The 22,336-nt window shown below is 48.4% G+C and overlaps 1 protein-coding gene, 1 long non-coding RNA gene and 1 pseudogene across 8 annotated transcripts in view; 2 read left to right on the forward strand and 1 right to left on the reverse strand.

Moving 5' to 3' along the window:
* The window catches only part of LOC112587068, a 58,289-nt gene extending 53,926 nt beyond the window's left edge, over positions 1-4,363 (forward strand). Inside the window, exons 4-5 of one of the 3 annotated variants that reach the window (XR_006553411.1) lie at positions 1,523-1,703; positions 4,302-4,363. This is a non-coding gene — a long non-coding RNA (uncharacterized LOC112587068). Of the gene's footprint in view, positions 1-1,522; positions 2,081-4,298 lie in introns of those variants that run through there. The other 2 variants (XR_006553410.1, XR_006553409.1) reach the window with 2 other exon arrangements.
* Positions 1-22,336, forward strand: part of LOC102409934 — a 742,713-nt pseudogene that overhangs the window by 706,249 nt on the left and 14,128 nt on the right.
* B4GALT7 (beta-1,4-galactosyltransferase 7) lies at positions 13,073-21,902 on the reverse strand. Of its 5 annotated transcripts, XM_025292893.2 has the most exons (7): positions 21,716-21,898; positions 19,827-19,982; positions 17,770-18,132; positions 15,873-16,098; positions 14,706-14,789; positions 14,353-14,457; positions 13,073-13,761 (listed from the first exon to the last, which is right to left on the reverse strand). In XM_025292893.2, the coding sequence occupies exons 1-7, from the start codon at positions 21,763-21,765 to the stop codon at positions 13,606-13,608; spliced, it is 1,140 nt and encodes a 379-aa protein (XP_025148678.1). In that variant the 5' UTR covers positions 21,766-21,898; the 3' UTR covers positions 13,073-13,605. The 5 variants fall into 5 exon arrangements, with proteins under 5 accessions (XP_025148678.1, XP_044803660.1, XP_006042954.2 ...); XM_044947725.1 differs by lacking the exon at positions 14,353-14,457 and having other exon boundaries at positions 21,716-21,901; XM_006042892.3 differs by lacking the exon at positions 19,827-19,982 and having other exon boundaries at positions 21,716-21,894.

Raw genomic sequence — 22,336 nt, forward strand, 5'->3', positions numbered from 1 at the left:
TGATTCTAGTGGGTGGCCAGGGTGAGGACCATTGCTCTAGTTTGGGAATCTAGAATGTGTTCTAGATCATTCTCCTTAGACAGTTTACTTTCTTAATGCAATACTTAATTTTAAGCCCTACATTTTTCTTTTGTTCAACTCTTGCCATCAACTTTCCTTTGCACCAGAAAGCCACCACCATGTCAACTCCCAGATAGAGACTACACAGGAGGAGACACACCCTGAAACCTATAAGGTTGGAACACAGCCCCAGTTCTCTGTGCCACATTCTCAGAGCCCTGAAAACACACATTTCTTTCTTTGTTGTTGTGGAGGGTTTGCTTTTGTTTTGCTTTTTAATCTAGACCAATACAAATGTTATATGGAGGACAGTCTAGCTAATAGCATTTAGTTTAAAAAGTCAGTGGGTTCCTGATTTCCCTGGTGGTCCAGTGGTTAAGAATCTGCCTTGCAATTCAGGAGACATGAGTTCAATCCTTGATCAGGAAACTAATATCCCACATGCCATGGGGCAGCCAAGCCTGAACACCACAAATAGTGAGAAGTCCACATATGGCAACTAAAACCCAATGCAGCCCCAAATAGGTAAATACTAGAAATTTTGTCTTAAAAAAAAGTCAGTGAGTTCAAGGTCTGAGGCCAAGTCCCTCTTGTGTAGTCGTGGAAATGGCCTGTATCTCTCTACAAGGCCTATCTGTGAGGTCCTCCAGATCCTCAGAGAGATCCAGTAGACTTTTAGGTTAGAATTGTTGACAAATGAGGTAATGTGACACTCTTTGAGGTAAGATAAAAGTGGTCTCCAATACAAAAAGAAGAAAGCAAAAAGTTTACTTTAAAAGTTCTAATATTTTGTCTTTCATCACTCTAATGTGTCATCAAAATGCATGTTTGTAATAGATTTATTGAGATATATTTCACCCATCACAGCAGTTCAGTTCAGTCGCTCAGTCATGCCTGACTCTTTGAGACCCCATGGACTGCAGCACGCCAGGCTTCCCTGTCCATCACCAACTCCCGGAGCTTGCTCAAACTCATGTCTGTCGGGTTAGTGATGCCATCCAACCATCTCATCCTCTGTCGTTCCCTTCTCCTCCTGCCTTCAATCTTTCCCAGCACCAGAGTCTTTTCAAATGAGTCAGTTCTTCACATCAAGTGGCCAAAGTAGTTCACCCATTTAATGGATATAATTCAATGGCTTTTAAGCATATCCACAGAGTTACGATATCATCACTACAATCAGATTTACAACATTTTCATCATCCCCAAAAGAAACTATATCCATCAGCAATCACCCTCCATTCCCTCTCCCCACTGTTGCTGGCCATGACTTTCTGTCTCTATAGATTTACCTATTCCGGAGATTTCATATAGAGTCACATAATTTTAAAAAAAGATAAAGGTGACCTCATTCACTGTTTTGAAGCCTTTCAATGGTAATAAAAGCTACTATTTATTGGGTACTCCTTATGTATCAAATACCATGTACTATACCAGATACTGATGTTATCTCGTTTATTCTCAGCAGCCAGGTATTAAAAGTTCTACTTTAGAAATGTGCAAACCAAGGCTCCAAGAGATTCAGCGACTTGCCTGTGGTTGCAGTGAGTTAATGGTGGAGATGGGACTCAGACCTCATCTAGCTGAGGCCAGAGTTCGTCCTATGACCCCGGCTGACCCATTCCCAGGAATTTCTCCTCTTCCAGGTGAGTCTCCTGGGCCCTTCTGTTTCTGCCTCCCCCACTTCCCTCTTTGGTTTCATTTCTGTGAAAACCAAGAGGAATTAAATGTGCTAATAAGTTTTCTGCAGCACAAAAGTGAGAGGAGGATGTGAAAATGTGCTTAGCAGAGTCTGGTCTCCTCATGCTGAGATGAGATTCTAGAACACTACACAGAAAGGGTAGTTCTGGTTGGGCAAAAATTTATGTCGATGAGGCCTTCTGGTTTTGCCAGCTGTCAGGGTGAAATGAAAATATTCCCTGGGGCAAGGACACCTCTCCCAAACTTCCTTCTCACTCCAATTTCCTGTGTAGAACAGACCCTCATCCTGGGTTGTAGCCCTCAGGGCAGTCTGAGGTCTAAAGCCCCACAGTGAGGACACAGGGTGCATCGTAGCTGTGAGGGGGGAAAACTCACCTCAGGAGGCGGGTCAGCTCCTATAGCACTTTGGCCTTCCGTCTTCTTAAATTCAGAATTTTCACAGAATGTCTACCAACCCCAAGCCCAGCAGGAACTGAGCATCTCTGAGTCTCTCCAGGCTTGGCTCCTGTCATGGCAGAGGCTTCCCAGGAAATGCCTGCTGTTGGGCCTGCGAACTGGGCTCTGCTCCAGCTAGTTCCCAGAGGGGAGAAAACTGCCATGTCAGGGGTGCCTCCTCTATAAGGCTCTGGGCTGATTAGGAAAAGGGAGCTGGGCCTCCCAGAACAGGTGCTGCTCTTCGGGGGAGTTCTTTAAAAGGAAATTGGTACAAATGAGCTTAAATGAAGCAGAATTAAGGCAGGCAGGGAACATGGCAGCTGCTGGCAGACAGGTGGAAAGAGCCAGTGAATAAAGAGGGAGCCCAGGTATGGGGGAAGGGTGGTGCTAGGTCTTCAGGGCAGGATAGGCAAACAAGATACCAGCCTGCAGGGCAGAGGAGGCCCCCAAAACAGTGGCTGAACCTGGGGGCTGGAACCCACACCAGGGAACTTCAATTCCATAAAAATTACAAGGCAGCAGGCACCGTCCTGGGCACTGAGGCTATAATAGTGACACCTCAGCTCTGAGCCCAGGAGGAGATGTTCTAGAGGGATGGGGGCAGGGGAGAGACAGTAAACAGGACTTCCGCACATGCGTCCGGACGCATGCCTGTGAACTCGAGAATGGGAGTCAGGGAGGCCTCTGTGATGCAGGGACACTGGGGATAGTTATCAAGGACAAACTTCTTCCTCCCTTCCTCGGTGAGCAAATACTCAGTGCTGAACTATCAGACAACCAAATAGCGACCTTTCTATTAAATAAAATGATACCTCTCTCTTTCCAATATCACAGCTTGGGGAGTCCACACCAAACCTGATCTGTGGGTGAGGGGCCATCCTCAGGCAGATGCAGTAGCAGAGGCAGTTCTCAGTGCTGTCAGCCTGAACGGTAGGGCAGGATTCTGTCACTTATTGAGCAACTACTACATCGCTCATTTGTAACCTCTTTTTTTCCCTTTGGGAATTTGGGAATATTGTATATTTATAGGAAAATTATAAAGATATTATAGAAAGTTTCTACAGACCCCTTGCCCACCTGCCCCTAAGGTTAGTATCTTACATAACCATGGTGCATTTATCAAGATTGACAGTAGCAGTACAGCACTTGTAGCTAAGTTATGGGCTGAATGTTTGTGTCCCCCGCCTCCAAAATTCGTATATTGAAATCCTAACCCCCAATGTGATGGTATTAGGAGACGGTGGCCTTTGGGAGGTACTTAGGTCATGAGAGTGGAACCCTGAATAATGGGATTAGTGCCCATATAAAAGAGGGCCCAGAGAGCTCCCTTGTCCCTCTGACACGTGAGGGCACAGCCAGAAGATAACAACCTATGAACCAGGAAAAAGACCCTCACCAGACAACAAATCTGCTGGCACCTTGATCTTTCCAGCCTCTAGAACTGTGAGAAATAAATGTTTGTTGGTTAAGCTTTACTATGTACTAAAGCTTTTGACTGCATGGATCACAGCAAACTGTGAAAAATTCTTAAAGAGATGGTAATGCCAGACCACCTCACCTGTCTCCTGAGAAACCTGTTTGCAGGTCAAGAAGCAAAAGTTAGAACTGGACATGGAACAATGGACTGGTTCAAAATTGGGAAAGGAGTACGTCAAGACTGTATATTGTCACCCTGCTTATTTAACTTATATGCAGAGTACATCATATGAAATGCCAGGCTGGATGAATCCCAAGCTAGAATCAAGCTTGCCAAGAGAAATATCAACAACCTCAGATATGCAGATGATACCACCCTAATGGCAGAAAGTGAAGAAGAACTAAAGAGCCACTTGATGAAAGTGAAAGAGGAGAGTGAAAAACCTGGCTTAAAACTCAACATTCAGAAAATGAAGATCCCATCACTTCATGGCAAAGAGATGAGGAAACAGTGACAGACTTTATTTTCTTGGGCTCCAAAATCAGTGCAAATGGTGACTGCCACCATGAAATTAAAGGACGCCTGCTCCTTGGAAGAAAAGCCATGAGAAACCTAGACAGCGTATTAAAACTCAGAGACATCACTTTGCCAACAAAGGTCCGTCTAATCAAAGCTATGGTTTTTCCAGTAGTGATGTACAGATGTGAGAGATGGACCATAAAGAAGACTGAATGCTGAAGAACTGATGCTTTTGAACTGTGGTGTTGGAGAAGATTCTTGAGAGTCTCTTGGACAGCAAGAAGATCAAACCAGTCAATCCTAAAGGACATCAACTCTGTATATTCACTGGAAGGACTGATGCTAAAGCTGAAGCTCCAATACTTTGGCCACCTGATGGGAAGAGCCGACTGCTTGGAAAAGACCCTGATGCTGGGAAAAATTGAGGGCAGGAGAAGAGGGTGAGAGAGGATGAAATAGTTGGATGGCATCACTGACTCAATGAACATGAGTTTGAGCAAACTCTGGGAGACAGTAAAGGACAGGGAAGCCCAGTGTGCTGCAGTCCATGGGGTCACAAGAAGTCAGACAGAACTTAGTGAATGAACAACAAAAAATGTGATCTTTTTGTTATCGCAGCCCAAATAAACTAAAATATTAAATTACAGAAAGAAATTTGGATTTCAAGTTTCTTATCTTTTAACGTCTTAATCATTCAACAACTCTGGCCAAACTGAAGTTCAGAGACACTGTGGCTCAAATAAGATGATACACAGCAAGTAAGTGGGGGAAGTTCAGGTTGCAGTCCAGGTCTGTCTGACTCTGAAATGTGTGCTCTTTCTAGATAACGCTGCCTCTTTGAAGGAGGAGAAGTCAGTGTGTCAGTCTAGATCCTTGGACAAGTGGACACTAAGAGATGATTAACTGCATAATTATTTTATTGGAGGGAACCCCTGAAATAGGGAGGGAGCCAGAAGAGGTAGGGAGAGTTGTCATATTTCCACGAAAGTCTGACCACAAGTGAGACGGAGAGAGATGTTTGGGTGCCAAAAAAGGAGTCCTTTCTGGGTGGAGGACTAGAGCAACCCACAGGAGGGGTGCTCTCAGTAAAGCATATGATGGATTTTAAGTGTGGCAGCTGGGGCCCTCAGCCAGTTAAGGACTCTGATAGTAGGAGTTTGAGCAAAGTGCAATTCCATGGCTGCCAGAGTCAAAAATGTAGAGAAACTTTGTATTTCCTTTCAGGTTTGCTCAAGGAAGAGAGATTGCTGATGAGTAGAGTGAGGTCCAATGAGGTGGACAAGGCACCTTGCCTTACTAGATCCACCAGTTCCCTGGCAGAGCTGGTAGCTCAGGAATCCCAAAGTGACAGTTAATTTTATGGGTTGATCTGATCTAGGCCATAGAGAGCTCAGACATTCTGGTCAAACATCATTCTGGTTGTGTTTGTGAGAGTGTTTTTAGATGAGATTAATATTTATATTGGTAGACTGATCAAGTGGGAGAAGGAAATGGCAACCTACTCCTGTATTCTTGCCTGGAGAATCCCATGGACAGGAGAGCCTGGTGGGCTGCTGTCCATAGGGTCGCAGAGTCGGACACAACTGAAGCGACTTAGCATGCATGCATGCATTAGAGAAGGAAATGGCAACCCACTCCAGTATTCTTGCCTGGAGAATCCCAAGGAGAGGGGAGCCTGGTGGGCTGCCATCTATGGGGTCGCACAGAGTCGGACACGACTGAAGTGACTTAGCAGCAGCAGCAGCAGACTGATCAAGCAGATTGCCCTCCCTGATATGGGTGAGCTGCATCCAATCAGTTGAAGGCCTGAATCTAACAGAAAGTTCTCCCCCTAGTAAGGGAGAATTCCTCTTGCTTGGCTGCTTTTGAATTGGGACACCTGTTTTTTCCTGCCTGCAGACTTGAACTGAAACACTGGCTCTTCCTGTGTCTTGAGCCTGCCAGCCTTTGGACTGGAACTCCAACACTGGCTTGCTGGTTCTCAGGCCTTTGAACTCAGAATGAAATAAGAACATCAGCTCTCCTGGGTCTCCAGCTTGATGACTCACCCTTCAGATCTTGGGACTTGCCTGCCTCCAGAATTACATGAGTCAATTTCACATATATATAAATAATATATCTCCTACTAATTCTGTTTCTCTGGTTTAACCCAGACATTACAGCTGGTTATTGCACCTGATATACTCAATGTCAGGGCTGACCACAGTATCTCATATGGTTCCTTTTCCTCTTCTGCCATCAAACTCCACTACGCACCTGAATTGCATGCTGGATGGAGAGTTTCCCAGAAGAGCATGGGAAGGTCCAGAAGAACCAGTTCAATCCAGGGATAAGCCTCCAACCTACTTCTGGGTGCAAAGGAGACCTGCTCTCTCACAGCCATGGCCTGAGGTGATGGGACTTGTGACGTGGCCTCAGGGAGTCCCTGCAGCTGGCAACTGGCTCTCTACTGAAAGTAACAAACCCAACAAATACTTACAAATAGACCTACCATCTCATCTCTATGGTTTGTGGATTCTGGGGGATTCTGCCATCTCAAACTTGCCTGGCTGCTCTTCCTAAAGAGTCCTTAACCTCTGGGAGGACTGGTACTGGCCCTGCTCCAGACCCAAAGTAACAAGATTTCTTCTCAAAGTGGAATAGTCCTGTCCTGTAGCCCTTGGATGCTCTGTCAGTGTCCACAGGGCAGCCATTTCTGCTGGCCCCCAGTACTCCTTGCCTTGTGTCTTGTCTGAAGCTTCTGGGCTCTCCTGGGGCAGCTTCTTCCTAGAAGCCTCCTGTGCTTTGTCCTGAAATTCTGAAACCAAACATCACCCATGTGAGTAATCCAATTAGTCTCGCTTAAATGGGGGAAAAAAATGATAGTCTCTCTTTGACTTAGCTGCTGTCCCTTCCACCCTCAGGCCAGGGAGGATCCCTCTGATTTGGAAGTACCTGCACTGAGGAAGCCCAGCATCCATACAGGACTACCAAAAATCATAGCTTTGACTAGACCGACCTTTGTTGGCAAAGTGATGTCTCTGAGTTTTAATACGCTGTCTAGGTTTCTCATGGCTTTTCTTCCAAGGAGCAAGCATTTTTTAATTTCATGGCAGCAGTCACCATTTGCAGTGATTTTGGAGCCCAAGAAAATAGTCTGTCACTGTTTCCCTTGTTTCCTCATCTATTTGCCATGAAGTGATGGGATCTTCGTTTTTTGAATGTTGAGTTCTAAGCCAGCTTTTTCGCTCTTCTTTTTCACTTTCATCAAGAGGCTCTTTAGTTCCTCTTCACTTTCTGCCATTAGGGTGGCATCATCTGGATATCTGAGGTTGTTATTTCTCTTGGCAAGCTTGATTCTAGCTTGGGATTCATCGAGCCCAGCATTTCACATGATGTACTCTGCATATAAATTAATTCAGCAGGGTGACAATATACAGCCTTGATGTACTCCTTTCCCAATTTTGAAAGTCCATTGTTCCATGTCCAGTTCTAACTGTTGCTTTTTGTCCTGCAAACAGGTTTCTCAGGAGACAGGTAAGCTGGTCTGGTATTCCCATCTCTTATAGAACTTGAGGCTGGATAATTATTTGTTGGGGGTGGGGTTGTCCTGTAGGATTTGGACAACATTGATGGCCTCTTACCAACTGCATGCCTGTTATCATCTCAGTTGTGACAACCAAAAATGTCTTTAGATACTGCCAAACATCTCCTGCCCCAACCTGAAGCTTCTCTGTTTGAACTCCAGAGTCATAGGAGAATCTGGGCTGGAACTGAGGGTTAGACAGGCAAGTAGAGGAAACCAGTAGGAGGAAAGCACGTGCCATCTAAACTGCCCCTGCTCAACCTCCATGAACCAGGGCTACTTAGACTTCAGCTTTTCAAAAGCTGCCTCCTCTTGGCTCCCCCCACATAGCTTTGTTTCCCCCTTTTTGAAAAAGACTATTTTAAAGAACATTTTTAGATTTACAGAAAAATTGCAAAGATAGTATTGCATGCCCATCTACCTGCACCTATTATCAACAACTTCAATTGGTATGGTACATTTATTACACTGCAATTACTGAACCAATACTAATATATTATTTTTAACTAAAACTGTATTTTATTCAGATTTCTTTGTTTTTACCTAATGTCCTCTTCCTGCTCCAAGATCTCATTGAAGATACCATATTACATTTATAGTCATGTTTCTTAGGCTCCCCTTGGTTGTAACAGTTTCTCCAACTTTTCTTGTATGTGATGACCTCAACAAATTTGAGAAGCACTGGTCAGGTGTTTTCTAAGATACACACTATTGGAATTTGCTATTTAAAAAAATTTTTTTTAATATATTGGCTATGTGTTGGTTACTTCTTTCTTGCTTACTTTCTTCTTGGCTATGCTGGGACTTCGTGCTTTTTGTGGGCTTTCTCTAGTTGCGGCAAGCTCAGGGCTACTCTCTAGTTGTGTGCGGGCTTCTCCTTGCGGTGCCTTCTCTTGTTGCAGAGCACAGGTTCTACAGCGTTTGGGTTTCAGCAATTGTGCCACACGGGCCTAGTTACTCTGTGGCATGTGGAATCTTACTGGACCAGGGATCAAACCTGTGTGCCCTGCATTGGCAGGCAGATTTCCAACTACTGGACCACCAGGGAAGTCCTGCTGATTTTCTTATGACTAGACTCGGATTATGGATTTGGGGAAGGAAGACCACTGACATAAAGTATTATTTTCCTTACAACATCTCAAGGGTAATACGATCAAGATCACTTATCACTGTTGGTGGTGTCCTTTATCACCTGGCTGGGGTAGTGTTTGTCATGTTTTTCCATTCTAGAGTTACTCTCCCCCCACACACACCTTTCCACACTGTACTCTCTGGAAGGAGGTCACTATCAGCAGTTGACAGCTTAAACAATGGGTAGTCGTGCTCCCTATCCTTGAGGGCAGAGCACCTGTGTAAATCATCTGGAGTAATTCTGCATAAGATGCTTCTCTCTTCTCCCATTTATCAGTGTATTTATTTTATACACTGGGTCATAACCCCATACTCCTTTGTGTTTTTTTGGCTTCAGTTGTCCCAGTGTGCCAAGTTGGCTCCTGTGTTCCTTTGACAATACCCTGAATTTTAAAAAAAAATTTATTTTAGAATTTTTATGTGGGCCATTTATGAAGTCTTTATTGAATTTGTTACAATATTGCTTCTGTTTTATGTTTTGGTTTTTTGGCCATGAGGCATGTGGGTTCTTTGCTCCCTGATGAGGGACTGAACCTGCACCCCCTCCACTGGAAGGTGAAATCATAACCAATGGATCACCAGGGAAGTAACCACTCACCCCCATCAATTTTTAAAAAACACTTCTTTACTTTCTGGAACTAAAAGATGCTCCAGGCTCATCTTGTAGGTTTTCCACCCTAGCCTTTGACTCAACCATTTATCCCAGCAGTCATGGTTCCTTTCACTGGAGAATGAAACCATGATGGGACCACTAGTTGTGTGCTCATTGCTACTAGAGTGCCATTGCTTCCAGGTCCTCTTAGCTGACAGAACAAGGAAATATACGTGTGATACCGGTGTATACACATATCTATAAATATTTCTATGTATAGTTAAGTTTAATGCAAATTCATACTGATTTATTCAACGCTAGTCCATCATCACATGAATCATTCTAGCATTCTGCTCTTGGCTAAAAAATTCCTACTCCATAGTAAGAAAACTGGCTCCCACCATCCATTCACTTAATTCTTCAATCCTAATATGCAGAATTGTTATACCATACCCCATACCCCCAGGGCTTCTCAGGCGGCACTAGTGGTAAAGAACCCACCTGACAATGCAGGAGACATAAGAGACACAGGTTTGATCCCTGAGTTGGGAAGATTCCCTGGAGGAAGGCATGGCAACCCACTCTCCAGTATTCTTGCCTGGCAAATCCCATGGACAGAGGAGCCTGGTGGGCTACAGTCCATAGGATCACAGAGTCAAAACATGACTGAAGCGACTTAGCAAGCATACCATATCCCTATGGGAAACTACTAGAGGATCCTGCACACATGCACTTCTTTTTGACTTTAGTCTTACAGATTCATACTTTCCAGTGTTACTTAGGTCGGCACCTTCTCCCATATCTTCAGTGAGGCTGTTTTGTAATGTAAGGCAGTTCGATTTTCTTGCCATAGTGTGCATTCCTTCCTGCGATCCTCTTACCTCCTAAATTTTTTTAAAATTTGCATACATTAAGGCTCACTTTTTGATTGTGCCACAAAAGGGCTTGTAGGATCTTAGTGCCCCAATCAGAGATCACATCTATGCCCCCTGCAGTGGAAGCCCAGAGTCCTAACCACTGGACCACCAGTGAATTCTCTACATACCTTTTCTAGACTGGTTTCTTTCACTCAGCCACATGTATGGTTCTTCCATGTCTTTCTGTGACTTGGTAGCTCATTTCTTTTTAGTGCTGTGTAATAGTCCATTGTATAAATGTGCCACTAGTTTTTTTTTATCCATTCACATATTGAAGGAAATCTTGGTCACTTCTTGTACTTAGTGATTACAAATAAATCTGCCATAAAACGTTCACAGGTAGGTTTTTGTGAGGGCACAATTTTCAGTCAGTTGGGAAAGTACCTAGCGGTGAGCTCACTGATATGGTAAGATTATGCTCAGCTTTGTGTGAAACTACCATACCATCTTCCAAAGTGAGTATCATTTTGCTTTCTCACCTGCAACAGTGAGAATGTTTCCCATTGCTCCACATTCTAACCAGCATTTGATAGTTTTTTTGGGTTTTAGGCATTCTAACAGGTATGTATTAGTGTCTCGTTGTTTTAAACTTGCAATTCTCTAGTGACAAATTATGTTGAGCATCTTTTCATATGCTTATTTGCCATTTGTATATCTTTGTTGATGAAGTGCCTCTTCAGATCTTTTGCCTGTTTTTCACCTGGGTTATCTTACTGTTGACTTTTAAAACTCATTGTATATTTTGGGTACAAGTCCTTTATCAGGTGTGTTTTACAAAATTTTTTTCTAGTTTATGGCTTGTCTTTTCATTCTCTTAACAGTTGCTTTCACAGAGCAGAAGTTTTAAGTTTTATAAAAGTCTAACATCAACTATTTCTTTCATGGATCATATTTTTGGTATTGTATCTAAAAATTCACTGCCAAAGCAAAATCACCTAGATTTTCTCCAGTTTTTTTCCTGCCCAGAAGACAGGTTCCAGGGATCTGAATCCCAAGCTCCACTACTTACCAGCCTTGCAACCCTGGGCAAGTTTCTTACCTCTCTGTGCTCCACCATCCTCATCTATAAAACAGGTTAATAAAATAGGGCCTAGCTCTTAGGTGAAGACCTACGTGAAATAACCCTGTGTACTAAATTTTGTACGTGAGAATGCTCAACAAGTGCCGGCTGTCATCACAGAACCACTGGCGAAGCACGTGCTAGGTGCTCCTACATCCTGGGTTCACATCAGTCACATACTGACCAGCAAGGCTGGGGCGCCTGTTCCACTTGAGAGGAGCTGCCGAGGTGCTGAGGCGGCAGAAGAGCTCTCTGCTTCTTCTCATTACTGACCACCTCTTAGCCTTCTCCTGCTCTCCCAGAAAGGTTTACGGAGGCCCGAGATGGGGAGTAAGGGTGGGCTGAAGATTAGAGCCGCATCAGGCCTGGCCTGGGATGCCTTCTGCTGTCTGGATCATGGAGGTGGCAGTGGTGGTCCTGAGTGTGGGAGTGCAGGGTTAGAGATGCACCCAGCCCGGGCTGAGCTGGCTGATCCTGCTTTTCTCCTGCTCATCTCTCAGGGCAGGTGGAAAGGAAGGAGTCCCCCATCTTTTTTTGTCTTCTTACCTGCCAGGTGAGTATAGAGCTGGGGGCAGTCATACCTACTCCCACCAACTCCAAGAGGCTTCGTGTTACTTAAGTCCAAGATGACACAGTCAGGGTTGTCCAGGAGACCAGCATACAGAAAGTGCCCCATTCCCCTCCCCTGGGCCGCAAGTCGAGAAAGTCCCTCGACTACCCTCGCACTGTCATCAAGATCTGTTTGCCCTTCACTGTAGTAAGTGAAGCTGAATTGCTGGGTGAGGTCAATTTAGAATCCCAAGGACCCTCTCTTATAGGCCTCACCAGTTACATGGAGCCTGAAGTTCTTCACTCCCTCCACTCCTCTTTGCTTACATCTCTTGGTTTATGCTCAGGTTGTACAATGCACAACCCACACAACTGCACAAAATAACCCGAAGACTACCGTTGGAGGAGGAGCATTTTTGGAGCAGAGATTCTGAATCTACCCTCCTGTATTTGGGGACCTCAATCTTTCCTCTGGCACTTCAGGTGTCCTATTTATTGTTGAACTAATCTTAACTGGTCCCAGTCTCTTCCAACTTCTGCCCCAAATCTTCTGTAGTCAAATGCCTTGAAGGAGTAATTTACCTTTCAGGATCCCTCATGTCCCTCTCATTGGCCCTGGGCTTCCCTCCAGATGATTCCACCATCTCCATTGGCTCCCCTCCCTCCTTCTCTGTTGCTTTTGATGACCATCAGTAATCTCTCCTCACACTGTGGGAACACTCCAGGGATTCTACTTCTCATCTTCCTCCAGCCTCAGGAACATGGTCTTCCCTTCCCAAGCGATGACCGAGTGAGTCTCTGCAATGTAGCCTGACTACCCTCACTCCAGTCGTGTGATCTCCTTCTGTCCATTTTAGTGAGACAGGATGAAGCACCCCTTGGGCTGAGGGAGGGAACAGGGGCCTTGTGCCTTGGGCTTCTCTCCCACCTGAGGTTCCCCTGGCCTCATCGTCCCCAGCCCTGCCCCAACTCCTTGCCAGCTTTTAACTAAGAAAAATGTCTTTTTTTGCCCCATTCCCTTCCCCCTCAGTCGCAGGTTTGGCTGCCATACTTTTTTTTAAAGTTTGAATTAGTTGCTATCATTTAAAAATTAACCAATTAAAAAAAATTAACTGATTTCACTCAAGAATCCAGAATTCTCGTTTCTTTTGGAAAATCAGATCCGGCAACACTAGGCCCACATTCCTGCAGGTGACAACCAGCCAGAGCTGGTCTCGGCTGCTCCCTTTGTAGGGCTTGCACCCTGCTCTCTGCAGTTTTAACCCTCCTGATGGCCCTGGTCACCCACACCAGTGGCCTGGCTTCTAAACTGTATCTCTGCATGAGGCAGTCCAAAGGGAGGAACTTGCAGATCTCAGCATACAAAGGAGGGCAGGGCAGGGCAGGGCAAGCAGTAAGGCAGGGTGGAGAGTCCAGTTGGGAGCCATGTCCCAGCCTCTCTCCATCACTGTTTATTGCTGGTAGCATCCCAGGCACCCTGTGTGTGTCCTGTCCTGGCTCAAGCCTGCCTTTGGGAGCCAGGTTGCTGCAAACATGTGGCTGGCTGGCCACTGCTTCAGGCCACTCCATGTCCTACTGGAGCTGGGCCTGGGCCAAGGCTTTGTCCTGGGCTTGAGTAGCAGTGTGGCCGATAGGCACAAGCTCCCTTACTGTCCAGCCAATTCAGCTGAATGTGCACCATGGGGTGGCGACCTTGTCACAGTCCAGCAGGATGTTGAGCACAGTGCAGGGGGCCCCGCCCACAGATAGGGCTGTACGGGAATCCACACGGTACTTCACAGTGCTCAGGCCTCCCTCCCGGTCCACCTTGAACTGCTCCTGAGAAGGAAGTGGGGAGAAAGCATGTACTCAGGGTTTTGTAGGTGCCAGCTGTCCACTGATCCCCCATGATCTCATCATCAGAGGTCCTATGATCCCCAAAGAGGGGAAAGGGAAGCTCAGAGACAGGAAGTCTCCTGCCCATGGCTGCACATCCCCATCAGCAGGACAGCAAGTGTTTTCTAGTTCAACTAATCTGGCGCCGAGAGAAGAGGCTATTTGAGAGATGTGGACTCCCGTGTCCCAGGTCTGCCTGGGATTCTGGCACCTTCGGTTGAGTCTTGTCCCCACCCCACCTGATACACATAGCCTAAATGGCCTCTGATGTCTTGGCTGACCCACAAGGCCCAGGGGCCATGGCAGCCACTAGAAGAAGGCCCTGTGCCCAAGCAGAATGCCCACAATGACCTGGGCCAAGCAGGGGAGGATGGGACCATTTGCGCACAATGAAAACTTGGTGAAAAGCTTGGGCCCGCTGGTTCCCTATATACCACACACCTACCCTGATCAAGGGACTGGCCAGCACCTGTCCACCCCTGATCAAGGGACCGGCCAGCACCTGTCCACCCTGATCAAGAGATCAGCCATCACCTGTTTTTGAGCTGCGATGCGCTTCTGGTCTCTTTTCCTCCAGGCTGGGTCATGCAGGTGGCGGAATGTCTTGTACCCAGTTGTGATACCCGAAGGGCGGAAAAGCTAAGGAGGCCAAAGGAAGCTGGATCAGGCTGCCTCTCCTGGAGGTCCTCACCACTAGGTAACAGCCCACAGGCAGGGGCCTGTATTCCCATTCTTTAAGAGAGGTGTACTAGTCGGTGGCAGGGCTGGGATTGGAACCAGGGGTGCCATCTCCCAGCCCCAGGAACTTCATCTGAGGGCAGACAGGAACCTCAGGACTGCCATGATGGCTGAAGAAGTGGCAGGTTGGGGGGTGGGGGGAGCATTACCTGGAGCCCAGCTCCTTTGATGCGCCGGTAGAACTCGTCATCTTCTCGGCCCCAGCCCCAGAAGCGGTTGGACATCCCGTTGCACTGACACAAAGACAGGCAGTGTCACTTGCCCCATCCTCCCAGGGATGCTCTTTGGTCTCCTACTTGGGGGTCCCAAGCCCAAGTGGGGACAGGACAGGCCCCCTTTCCTCCTCCTCCCCCAAAGCTATGAAGGAACACTCAGATGCTTTTGGTTCTTACAACTTCTGGTACCAGTGGGGAACAGTCAGCATACCCCAGGTTCCTTTGCCTGTTCTAATGGGGCCTTGGCTTTGTGTGAGATGAACAGTTTCTCAAAAATGTCTGACTGCTGGGAGGGGACCTCTAAGAGCTGATCATGGGCACAGTGCCAGTTCCTGCTCTATTTCTGCCTGGCCCCTACTCCCATTTCTCCTGAGGGTCTCTCTGCCCTTGTCTCTTCCTCTGTATGGAAGAAAGAGACAGTGTCTGAAGTCAGATGGCAGACATTTATTTTTGCCATGATTTCAGGCTTCATTTACATTAAGCTGGCTTCAGCCACAGATTAAACAGAGGAGCAAGAGATGGGGGTCTAAGCCACGCAGTTATTCCCACCCCACCATCCCACTCCCACCCCTACCACAGTGACTGATTCACGGATTAGCCATGACTCAAGGCCGGCCAATCAAGAGCCAGCGTGGAGCAGCTGTGGGACTGCTGTCTGGGCTGCTGGAAAAGGGAGCTCCATTTTCCACCAGACTTGGGCCTAGACAGATGCAGGTTGCAGCTACAACCACTATGTTGCATCCCGAATGTCTGAAAGTAAATCCAGTCTAGAGAAGGCAGAGCTGAGAGATGGAAACTGAAATGATGTCCTGGTGATAACTGTCTGAGAGGCTGAGCAGACTTTTCCATTTTGAGAAGCAAAGAACAGGGCTTCTGAAGCTAGTTCACATGAGGGGTTCTGCTACTGAGGCAGAAACCCTCCCTAACTGGATTGCTTGGTCCTGCTCCTCTCTCATGCCTCTAGCTAGCCCTGGGCTCCCCCGCTGGCCCTAGGAAGGATCCTCCATCTACTGGGCCCCAGAACTGCCACTCCTCAGGCCACAGCCCCCATCCAGGTAGGTGTTGCCTGGCTCTGAGCAGAGCAGGCATGCCAGGCCTCACCAGCTGGTAGTGCTGCTTGGAAAGCAGCAGGATGCCACCAACGTAGGTCTTGTAGTGGTAGAGCGGGTGGAGCTCTGGGGAGGCCACGTGGAAGGGCCCAGCCTCTGGGAAGCCATAGTCCAGCTCCTCATTGAGAGGGAGCAGGTCCACGTCGTGCATGGCAATGTAGTCTGTGCTGTTGCCGCTTTCCAGGAAGCCCGCGTTGATGAGTGCTGCCCGGTTGAACCTGTGCAGGGTGCCAAAGCTGGGCAGGGGGGCAGCAAGCTTGCTCTCCCCCAGCCTCTATGTGAGAGCCTGTCCTCCACGGCAACAGACCCCAGTACCCATGCTGCCCTCCAGCTCAATGCCAACTTCACTACAGGGCTGCCCAGCTGCTCCTCCACTCATCTAATGAATGTTTACTGAGCACCTACTATGTCCCAGAAACTGTTCAGAGCACGGGAGATACAGCAGTGAGAAATCAAAGCCCTGCCCTCAAGGAGCTGACATTCTAATAAGACAAAAAAACAAAAACAACTTGAGTAAACATGCAACAAGCCAGTGAGTGGTAAATGTTGAGAAGAATAGTAAAGCAATGTGAGAAGAATAAAACACACTGGCAGGTAAGGGCTGTCCTTTTAGATGAGGTGGTCAGGGAGAGCCAGCGTAACAGAGTGATATGTGAGCCGAAACCTGAAGGCCTGAGGGAATGAGCCCCTGGAAATCACGGGAATGGGGCTCCGAACAGAGGGGGAAATGACCCCCAAGGCTGGAGGCTGGAGCAGTCAGCAGTGTGGTCAAGCAGAGTGAGTGAGGTTTTAGGGAATGAGGTCAGAGGGTGACAGGTCTCTGAAGGACATGGGCTTTGACCCTGCATGAGATGGCGAGCCACTGAAGGGCTAAGAGTGAAGGCATCATGTGCAGTGGCTCAGTGTTTACCGGGATCACTCTAGCTGGTATGATAAGAAGAGCCTGGAAGGTGAGGGGTGGAAGCAGGGAGACAGGTTAAGAGGCTGCTACAATAATTCAGGCATGAACTGATGATGCCTTAACTCAGGTAGCAGTGGGGATGATAGGAGGGCAGATGCTAGACACACTTTGCTGGTGGATTAGACGTGTTGTGTGAGAGAGCAGGAGTGGAGGACGACCCCAGCACCTTCTGGCCTGAGCAGCTGGGAATGTGGAGTTTCCATCTCCTAAAATGAGGAAGAGGGCAGGTGGGAAATCAGGGATTCAGCTGTAGTCATGTCAGGTCAGGAGAAAGTAGAGGTCAGGTCAGGAGGAAGGCAGAGAACACTGGGAGGATCATGGACTAAAGGACCTGGTGGATTCCAAGAACTGCTGGAGTATCTTCCCCAGTGGGAGTGAACTGGAGGAAAAGGAGGTGGGGGGTGCTGTGCAATGCATGGATTGTGATCATGGAGGGGAGCAGTTTTTGGTGAGGGCAAGGATTTTAAGTTAATGCCAGATTTTGAACAACCTTAAAGCCATGCCCTTGACCCTTCTCTTTCCCTAATCCCTGCAGCTAATCCACCAGCAAGCCCTGCCTGCACTTCCTCCACATTGCTTCTCTCCACCGTGTCTGCCACGATGGCAACGAGGGCAGCGCCTGCCCAACAGCTCTCTCACTCCCCTTCTTGTCCTGGTGTGGCCTAGTGCAAACAGCAGCCACAGGGACCTTTGTAAAATGGAAACCAGATCCGGGGCCTCCCTAGTCCCACACCCTCCCCGCAAGTTCCCACCACACCCAGTGAGAGGGGTCGAGCACCTCCCACCCTTCTGCTGCTGCCCCGGGTGGCCTTTCACGGGCCTGGGCTGCCTGGTACTGGACTGCTGCCGGAAAAGGGAGCAGGCAAGGGAGAGACCAGGGCAAGGTGAGGCCCAGGTGAGCGGCTGCCGGCTTGGAGGTGGTCCCTACCTGAAATGATCCACCTGGTTGAGCACATAGATGTGGTGCTGGATCTTCTTCTTGCTCAGGAAGCGGTGCATGTGGGGCACAAAGACCAGGAGCTCCTCAAAGCGTTCTCGAAAGGGCACCAGCACTGCCAGGCGGTGGGGGCCCCATGACTCATCTTCTTCCCAGTGCTCACGAGGTGGCTCTGGCGGGCAGGCCCGCGATGGGCCTGGGGTCTCCTGTCCTTGTCCCCTGGCTGCCCGGGCTACGTCCCCAGAGCAGCTGAGCTGCAGCCAGAGCAGGGAGAGGAAGCCCAGTAAGAGACAGGCAACAAAGAGGTGGAAGACGGAACATTTCCGGGGGAGGCCACTGGGAATCAACCTGGACCTGGGACAAGAACAAGGAGCGGGTCAGAAGGGCAAGGTGAGCCAAGGTCCTGTAACACACCCTTCTCTGGCTTCCCACAAGTAAGGCACATGTGACTGGTCGGCCCCAAGCGCTTGGGAATTAGTGCAGAAGCAACTTTAGTGCTTTTTTTGTGCTGCTACCATGCATCAGAATCCTGCTTCCAGCTCTAGGTTCAGCCTGAGCCACCCCACCTCCCGGAGGCCCTACAAACACTCGCAGGTCTTAGAGCTGCCCCACTTGCTCGATGCTCTCTTACTTTCTGTGCCTGAGTCCAGATCAGACCGGGAGCTGCTCAAGGGCAGGGAAGAGACTCCTTGTCCCTTGCACTTGCCCCTCCCCAAGACAACATCTCATGTCCAGCGCCTAAGGTGGAAGCCCACCTTAGAGACCCCACGCACTGCCTTCTACCTGTTCCCCTGAAAATTCACCCTCATCAGAAAGCTTGGCTTCATCCTACTTCTCAGACCAGAAAGCTCCCCCAAAGAGGGAAGCTGTTTCACTGTTTCAGCCCCAGTGAAAAGACCACTGTTCACTCTGGGTAGATCAGGTCTGTCCCCAAACCAATGTGAAGCCCAAACCAACAAAGGCAGTTCACAGAATGCATCTCAAAGCTTCAGTCCAGGGCAGCTCATGTGACAAAAGATGAGAAACAGAAGAGGGAAAGAAAGCTGAGGGCTGCAAACAGCACCCAGGCACCTTTCAGAAGCTGGAAGAACAGCAGAGTATCTTACACTCTGGGGTAGTGCTGGGAAAAACAAATAAATGAATGGAATTCATCTGGTTTCTTTGCCCCTGTCTCTGGAAGTTCCTGAGGGCAGTGAAGGAACTAAGGAATCCAAGAAAATCGCAGCTTCCTGTCTTCTGAAATAATCAGCAAAGCAATTTACTTTATAACCTCTGAGAATTATCAATTAGCTACCAGAGCATAGAGATTCTACCTCCTAAGTACCCTTTGTTCTTCCCTCACACACTGCCTATCACTGTCCCAGTCTCACCTGGTCCTTGCCCTGTTCAGATCCCTTCAAATCTCATGGATGATCTTCCTGTTTACAAGATAATGGGCAAACTCTGTGATCTGACAGTCAGACCCCTCTGTAACCCTGCCCCATCTCCAGATGCTCCTGCCACTCACCCAGGGCTACACACTGAGCAGTTCAGTTTCTCCACTCGCCATATTCCTTCCTGCTCTAGCCCTCACAGAGTCTGCTGCTGCTGCCTAAAATGGCTTTCCTTATTTCATCTGCCTGGAAGCACCCCTTGATCCTCCAAGGCCAAACTCCAATGTCATGGCCAGCACTGTCACCCCTACGTCCACATACACAACAGACTGAGATACATACTCCCTCCTTTGTGTTCCTGGAGTATCTGGTATTGCCCTCCTTGAAGCATTTAAGAGTTCTGAAATCACCTGCGTCCCTGCCTGTCTTCTTCACAGGTAATCAGATTCAGAGCTGTGTACTTAGCACAAGTCATACAGCAGAGGGCTTGCTAAGTGAGTTACAGGAAGGGATCAAGCATTCAGGGCATGCTTGTCACACACTAAAGCCAGACCAACTCCTGTCTCTCTCCAGAGGCACAACTGCCAACTGGAAGCAACCCTGAGGCCAGGCCCAGGTCCCACACACAGCAGAGAGGAAGCGTGGCAAGACAACCTTGCAGGACTTCTGACTTACCCCCCATTGTCATGTGGTGGGGGTTTCCGCTGGGGAGGAGCAGAAGCCAATCCTGCTATTGGCCTGGGAAGGCTGGAACCTCTATAGATTCTCCCTCTGGGCTCTTGCTGGGGGTGGGGTAGAGACCGGGGAGATGGACATGAGGAAATATCCCACCTTCGGGAGAAGAAGCAGTGACCATTATCCAGGGGTGTGGCATGGATTGGGCACTCCATGCACTTTCACCTTCTGTCCCCTTGGTCCAGCGTTCCCTTCCTACTAAGATCACATTCCCACTGACACTCTCTTCCTGTGCTGCTAGGGCCCAAATCACTGAACAACTGAATTCAGAGCTGAATCCCAATTCCTCAGGACAGTGAACACTGACAATTGCTCCTGGTGCCACCTGGTGGCAAACTCCAGATCTGCAGTCTCAGCAGCTACCAGGCCCAGGCCACCCTGTTTCTGGCAGTGAGGAGGCAGACCAGATGAGGTTTTGTCTCCTTCATCAGTATGTGTCCAAAGCTAATAAGAGGGTGATTCAAACCCAGACAGGCTGTTTCCAGAGCCAACACTCTTAATTGCTACCTCAGTATGCATCTGTTGCATGGATCTTTGTACCCCTGTGTCAAAAGCATGAAGTGATACCAGTAAAGTTTTGTGGAATATGGCTGTCTTTCTAAAATTCTTAGCAAGAAATTAGGAAATGGAAATTCTCCATAACCTTTCCTTTCTTCCCTCACACAAACCTTAGTGACACAGGTTTGAATACTCAGCTGCTCTGATTACAGCACCTCCAAACTGCAAAAGTAACTGGAAGATAATTGGCACCTTCTCTGTGCCAAGCATAGTGTCAAGACTTTTAAATATGTGTGATCTCCTTTATATCTTCATATAGACCTGCAGAAGAGATATTAATGTCCCTGTTTCAGAGATGGAAGAGCTAAGAAGGAAGATTAAGTTGGCTCTGGTCACATGGCTATTAAAGAGGATTCTGGTCCAGGCCTAAATCCAGTCTAGGCTTTCTACTATATTCCTGTCTTCTTACTTCAATAGCAAGTCTGAAAAATTACCAAAGATAAAGAGTTGTGCCTACTATATTCCAAAGTCTTTAGGCACCTTTGGGCAAACTTAACAGACATATAGGGGAAGAGGTGTCATTCACCAGGCTAGATCCACTACCATGTGTTCTGAGAAGACTTGAGGGTACACCTCAAGACTGAAGTCTGGGCGTCCCTTCCAACCTTAATGGCCAAACAGCTCATCCCCATTCTGCTTTAGTGACAACCACTAAGGTCTGGGTCAAGCCCACACCTAACACATGAGGCAGGCCACATTCAAGTACAGCTGCACCGGAAATGAACTAATGTTAAGTCTGAGGAGAACTCAGTCCCAGCCAGGCAGTGGCCAGCAAGGCAGAGCACAGAGCTTCTGTCTGGTGTATTCTTCTAGGGGCTCAGCAAAGAATGGGGAAGCATAAGTGTAGAGTCTGAGACTGCAGGCATGTGATGGGGGAGGTAGAGACCAGAGAAACGAAATACAGACCTTCTGAAACCAGGGACAGACAAGAGATCCACTGAGAAAGGTCAACGGACTCTAAGACCCACATAAAAATTGAAGTCAGTGGAAAAACACAAAGACTCATAACGAGAGAGACTCGCACAGAGGGACAGAAACTCACAAAGGGAAATCAAAGGAGAAATACAGACCTGCTGAGTGACGGAAACTGGTAGAGCCAGAGACGCAAATAGAAACAAACCCAAATAAGGAGACCCCCAAGGAGAAACACAGACCCTCAGAGAGACCGTAGAGACGGAGTCACAACGGCCTCGGGCTCCTAGATTCCTCGCGGTGGCCCGGAAAGAACTGGCACCCGGGAGGACGGGGACCAGGCCGGCCGCCGAGCTCACCTGCCGTCCTCCCAGGGCAGTTGCGCCGCTTTCCTCCGGGAGGGGAACATCGTTGAGGGAGGCGGCGGCACATGGGTACGGAGCTCCCAAGCCGGGCCAGCCCGGCCTCCTTGGCCTACGCGGCGCCTCCGCCTCCCGCCCCGCCTAAGCCCGTCCGCCCCGCCCCTTGGCCCGTTGGGTCCGTTGCTCCGTCTACGCCGTCTGCTCCCCGAAGCTGTGGTGTCAAAGGTTCCGCGTCCGAAGGAAGACGTGAACGCGCAACCGCCTGAACTGGTAACTTCCTTCCGGGGACCGCTGTAGGTCTCGAGAGGTTGAGGCCCCAGAGAGCACTCAAGTCAACGGGCTGGGACTGAATTTAAACTCCAGATTTCCAAACCAGCGCCCTGGGATAATCTGCATCTTCCTCCTCTTCCCAGGGGAAGACGGGGAGCGCGTCTGAGTAGTCCTGCCGTCACCCCAAGTGCATTCTTTGTCCGCAACAAGCTTGGAGGTGGGCAGGGCCAGGCTCAAGGCTGTCTTAAGTTCAGCCTACTACCCCAAGTAGTAGTTTGGAGACTGGTATTAAAGACAGATTGGCTGGATTTGAAACCTGACTCTTCTAGTTTGGTTGTGTTTTGGGGC

The sequence above is a fragment of the Bubalus bubalis genome, chromosome 9 (assembly GCF_019923935.1).
Source record: "Bubalus bubalis isolate 160015118507 breed Murrah chromosome 9, NDDB_SH_1, whole genome shotgun sequence".
In the NCBI taxonomy this organism is placed as follows: domain Eukaryota; kingdom Metazoa; phylum Chordata; class Mammalia; order Artiodactyla; family Bovidae; genus Bubalus; species Bubalus bubalis.